Raw genomic sequence first — 6000 nt, forward strand, 5'->3', positions numbered from 1 at the left:
ACAACCCAAGTGCTTTATGAAAGTAAATGTATTTCATTTCATTTTTTCATTACTTTATAGTCCCATTGGTGGGACATTCGGGTCGCTTCCTCCCAGGGGAAAGCTAGCAGCAACAGAGTCGCACTACCCAAGTGTCTGCAGCCACCTGCACTTATGGCAGAATGACCAAGGTCTTTTACGTGCCATTCTGGCGACGTGGGGGTGGGACATGGCTTCAGTCTCTAGGTTTGTACATAATGTTGACCGGTGTCCATCCCGGCCCGAATTCTAACCTGCGACTTTCCGATCACAAGTCCAGTGCTCTACCAACTGAGCTACCAGGCCCCCTTTCACTATCACCTTTCCCAGGCCATAGTTTTTTGTAAGAGTGTTGACAGAGATGAAGATAAATTAATTAACACACACACATACACACACACGTACACCCCTCCTCACTCACACAAATTCCCCTTACCTTTCCCAGGCCATAGTTCTTGGTTGGGGTGTTGACAAAGATGAAGATAAATATTAACACACACGCACACACACATATGCACACACACACACGCATGCATGCACACCCCCAAACACACACACACGCATGCATGCACACCCCCAAACACACACACACAAATTCCCCTTACCTTGCCCAGGCCATAGTTCTTGGTGGGGGTGTTGACGGAGATGAAGATGAGCTCGGCCTCCAGGATGGCCTGGTCAACGTCGGTGGAGAAGAACAGGTTGCGCCCTCTGCACGACTTCACAACCTCGTCCAGGCTGGGCTGAAAGGAAAGTACAGTATGTTATGCTTGTTGTGTTCTTTGGTGTAAGTGAGTGTGAGAGGGTGTGGGGGGGGGGGAAGGAGTCAGTGGGTTGTGCAGGGTATATATATATTTTTTTTTTAATTTTGAAGGGTGGGTGAGTGTCAGTGTGTGTGTGTGTGTGTGTGTGAGTGGGGTTGGGTAAGTGGTGGTGGTGGTGGTGTGTGTGTGTGTGTGTGTGTGTGTGTGTGTGTGTGTGTGTGTGTGTGTGTGTGTGAGTAATGAGTGTGTGTGTGTGTGTGAGTAATGAGTGTGTGTGTGTGTGAGTAATGAGTGTGTGTGTGTGTGTGTGTATGTGTGTGTGTGTGTGTGTGAGTAATGAGTGTGTGTGTGTGTGAGAGGGGGTATTGGGAAGGTGTTACATGGATATGTGTGTTTGTCTATTCATGAAGTGAAACAAAGTGTAAGCTTAAAACACGTTGCTTTGTATGTGTCCATGTGTATGTGTGTGTGTGTGACTGTGTGTGTGTGACTGTGTGTGTGACGGTGTGTGTGACGGTGTGTGTGACAGTGTGTGTTTGACTGTGTGTGTGTGACTGTGTGTGTGACTGTGTGTGTGACTGTGTGTGTGACTGTGTGTGTGTGTGACTGTGTGTGTGTGAGTGTGTGTGTGTGACTGTGTGTGTGACTGTGTGTGTGTGTGACTGTGTGTGTGACTGTGTGTGTGTGACTGTGTGTGTGACTCTGTGTGTGACTCTGTGTGTGTGACTGTGTGTGTGTGACTGTGTGTGTGACTGTGTATGTGACTGTGTGTGTGACTGTGTGTGTGTGACTGTGTGTGTGACTGTGTGTGTGACTGTGTGTGTGCAGACTGTGTGTGTGCAGACTGTGTGTGTGTGTGTGTGTGTGTGTGACTCTGTGTGTGAGTGTGACTGTGTGTGACTGTGTGTGTGACTGTGTGTGTGACTGTGCGTGTTTGACTGTGTGTGTGACTGTGTGTGACAGTGTGTGTCACTGTGTGTGTGACTGTGTGTGTCACTGTGTGTGACTGTGTGTGACAGTGTGTGTCACTGTGTGTGTGACTGTGTGTGTCACTGTGTGTGACTGTGTGTGTGACTGTGTGTGTGTGACTGTGTGTGTGACTGTATGTGTGTGACTGTGTGTGTGACTGTGTGTGTGACTGTGTGTGTGTGACTGTGTGTGTGACTCTGTGTGTGACTCTGTGTGTGTGACTGTGTGTGTGACTGTGTGTGTGACTGTGTGTGTGACTGTGTGTGTGTGTGACTGTGTGTGTGACTGTGTGTGTGACTGTGTGTGTGTGACTGTGTGTGTGACTGTGCGTGTGTGACTGTGTGTGTTTGGGACTGTGTGTGTGACTGTGTGTGTGTGTGACTGTGTGTGTGACTGTGCGTGTGTGACTGTGTGTGTTTGGGACTGTGTGTGTGACTGTGTGTGTGCAGACTGTGTGTGTGCAGACTGTGTGTGTGTGACTGTTTGTGTGTGTGACTGTGTGTGTGTGACTGTGTGTGTGTGACTGTGTGTGTGTGACTGTGTGTATGTGACTGTGTGCGACTGTGTGTGTGTGTGTGTGTGTGTGTGTGTGTGTGTGTGTGTGTGACTGTGTGTGTGTGTGACTGTGTGTGTGTGTGACTGTGTGTGTGTGTGTGTGTGACTGTGTGTGTGTGAGGCAGTGCATGCAGGCATGCATCGGTGTTTGTTAGTTTATCTGTGTGTGTGTCTGTTAGATTTGCAGTCAGAAAAAGCTATATTATAGCTAGTCGATATTCGAGTATCATACTGTAGATGGATTTACAAGTAAGTTTCGATATGTGATAAGCCTCACCTCAAGCTGTTACATTTTTAATATACTGAACTAGCTTATAGCTTGACATTAAGTTTGTTGCACATGTTTAAAGGCATACTAACGCACTCCCGTGTTTACAAAGTGTAGTTTGCCCACAATCGATGTCAAACGCACCATAAGACCATATAATGACGATACGTCACCATGCGCGGACCATAATACATGCATTACAGCTTGTTCTAGCCTCTGAAAAAGTGAGGATGTCAACAAAGCCGCGGTGTTCTCTCCCTTGCATCAACGTTACCTGTGTTGCCAAATCTATAAATAGGACGATCCAGATCAAAATGAAAATTCAAATATCTCAACATTTAAGGGGTCCTAGACCACAATATTTTGCAGGGAACTTAATTTAGTCTGTCTCCAGCTGTTGGTAAAGCAATTAGCGTGTATAGTCATCGAGTACATATGGCTTTAAACATCATGTTTTTTATTTTTAATCTATCATAAAATGCCACTGTTGCCATTTAAAATTCTTTCATATGAAAGCAGGTAAATAACATAAAAGAGAATCATAGTTCCCTTGATGTGCAAAGGACAGTATTTTTATAGCAAGATTTAAAGAGACTGGTTAACAATACAGAAACTATTACAGACAGACAGGTGCATGCATGAACACACACACACACACACACACACACACACACACACACACACACACACACACACACACACAGACACACACACACACACACACAAGCCATGCCATCCCAAAGTTTGATTTAATGGGAAGAATACCTGTACAACAAGCTTTCAATTAGCCCGCGTGGTAAGATCAAGACCAGAAACAAGCGCCAAAAAATGGCAAATAAGAAAACAAAATAGGGGAGAACAGAAAAAGAAAATTCTGTTTGGGATGGTTTGGGGAGGATCAAGAAAGAAAAAAAGAAAAGGTCTATATATACTAGAAATACTTACACACTTACAATTTGCCTACATAAGATCAAAAAACAAAATAAAAAAGAAAAGAGAAAATTATGCAGAACATTGATAAACAAGTCGCGTAAGGCGAAATTACTACATTTAGTCAAGCTGTCGAACTTACGGAATGAAACTGAACGCACTGTAGTTTTTCACCAAGACAGTACAGCTTCGTCAGTCTCCGCGAGAAGGAAATCGCTCACCTTCCACGTGCAAAACGCAGTGAAATTAACACGGCAGAATAGCGCGGTAGCGTATACAAACGTATTGAGCTACTAGATGATTACCCGCTTCGCCGGGTACCGGCTTCGCCGGGAAGAAGTAGAGCCGAATACCAGGCTGCGTCTGGGACCCGGCACGAAGGAAAGGAGATAAACGCGCAAAACACTGGACACCTTCTAAAAATAGTAACGTGCAGTGAGCTTCTGAAAATAGTAACGTAGTAACGGGAATATGGATTGACGCCACACGGAGGAAGGGAGATAATTGTGGCTGAAAACACTGGAGAAGATAAGGAAGAGTTACTGGTAGTGGATCCCGACAACAACAAAAACAAAAAAACCCAAAAAATCGGTTCAGCGCGCAGCGCTGCGCGCTGAGAGCACGTGTTGAAATATCTCATCGATGATATTGTGTCCGGGGTGTAGCTGAATACGGTGTCCAAATTTGAAAAAGATCGACCGAGAACTGTGGCCGTGCATCGCGTACAGATAGACAGACAGACAGACAGACAGACAGACACTAGTCGTATATATATATAGAAGCAGGAAAGCACGCTTTTCTATATTCTTGTTAACTTTCGGAGCTTGTTTTGAATACAACCTATCATATCTATATGTTTTTGGAATAAGGAAATGATAAAGAATAAGATGAAATCATTTTTGGATCGATTTCTTACATTTTTATCGTAAGACTAATTCATCTATTTTCGTTACTGGTGATCACATTTTAAGAGTAAACATGACATATGTATTATATTATTAGATTCAGAATATGATGAAGAATACGATGCAATCAATTTTAAGTCTGTTTGCGAAAAATCGATTTTAATGACAACTTTAATGAGCAAACTCATTAATTAATTTTTAAGCCTCCAAGCTGAAATGCAATACCAAAGTCCGGACTTCGTCAAAGATTACTTGACCAAAATTTCAACCAATTTAGTTGAAAAATGAGAGCGTGACAGTGCCGCCTCAACTTTCACAAAAAGCCGGATAATTATGACGTCATCAAAGCTATTTATCAAAAAAATTAAAAAAAACGTCTGGAGATACCATACTCAGGATCTCTCATGTCAAGTTTCATGAAGATCGGTCCAGTAGTTTTCTCTGAATCGCTCTACACACACACACACACACACACACAGTGACACACATACACAACGACCCTCGTCTCGATTCCCCCCTCTACGTTAAAACATTTAGTCAAAACTTGACTAAATGTAAAAAAGACTCGAAGACTTATTTCAACAAGAAATATCTCCATCAATTTGAAACTAGTCACAGCAGGTCACAATTTGAAACTTCCTGATTTTAAGATAATAAATAAAGCCCAGGAGTACAGGAGATGTCCTACATTGGAAGGTGTTTCTCATTAGAGGGGTCTCCTGCAACTAGAAACAAGTCGCGTAATTATATGAAGTCTTATATCGCGCGCGTATCTCCAGACTCGGTTTCAAGGCGCAGGGATCTATTTATGCCGTGTGAGATGGAATTTTTTTACACAATACATCACGCATTCACATCGACCAGCAGATCGCAACCATTTCGGCGCATATCCTACTTTTCGCGGCCTATTATTCCAAGTCACACGGGTATTTTGGTAGACATTTTTTATCTATGCCTATACAATTTTGCCAGGAAAGACCCTTTTGTCAATCGTGGGATATTTAACGTGCAGTCACCCCAATGTAGTGTTCACGAAGGGACCTCGGTTTTTCGTCTCATCCGAAAGACTAGCACTTGAACCCACCACCTAGGTTAGGAAAGGGGGGAGAAAATTGCTAACGCCCTGACCCAGGGTCGAACTCGCAACCTCTCGCATCCGAGCGCAAGTGCGTTACCACTCGCCCACCCAGTCACATAAGGCGAAATTACTACATTTAGTCAAGCTGTCGAACTCACAGAATCAAACTGAACACACTGCATTTTTTCACCAAGACTGCTTGTGGAAAAGGCAGTGAAATTGACAAGCCAGTTTAGCGCGGTAGTGGTTGCACTGAGCAGGATAGCGAGCTTTTCTCTATTTCTATTATTTTTAACTTTCTGAGCTTGTTTTTAATCCAAACATAACATATAGCATAACATATCTATATGTTTTTGGAATCAAGGAATAAGATAAAATTGTTTTTAAATTGATTTCGTAAAAATTTGATTTTAATCATAATTTTTATATTTTTAATTTTTAGAGCTTGTTTTTAATCAAAATATAACATATTTATATGTTTTTGGAATTAGAAAATGATGGAGAAAAAGATGA

At 42.9% G+C, this 6000-nt stretch overlaps 1 protein-coding gene across 2 annotated transcripts in view; it reads right to left on the reverse strand.

Moving 5' to 3' along the window:
- LOC138968293 (UDP-glucose 6-dehydrogenase-like) overlaps positions 1-6000 on the reverse strand; it is an 88289-nt gene that overhangs the window by 23896 nt on the left and 58393 nt on the right. For both annotated transcript variants that reach the window (XM_070340853.1, XM_070340852.1), the window contains exon 3: positions 624-761. In XM_070340853.1, the coding sequence (XP_070196954.1) occupies positions 624-761 (138 nt within the window). The remainder of the gene's footprint in view (positions 1-623; positions 762-6000) is intronic.

Source organism: Littorina saxatilis, linkage group LG6 (assembly GCF_037325665.1).
Source record: "Littorina saxatilis isolate snail1 linkage group LG6, US_GU_Lsax_2.0, whole genome shotgun sequence".
NCBI classification, from domain to species: domain Eukaryota; kingdom Metazoa; phylum Mollusca; class Gastropoda; order Littorinimorpha; family Littorinidae; genus Littorina; species Littorina saxatilis.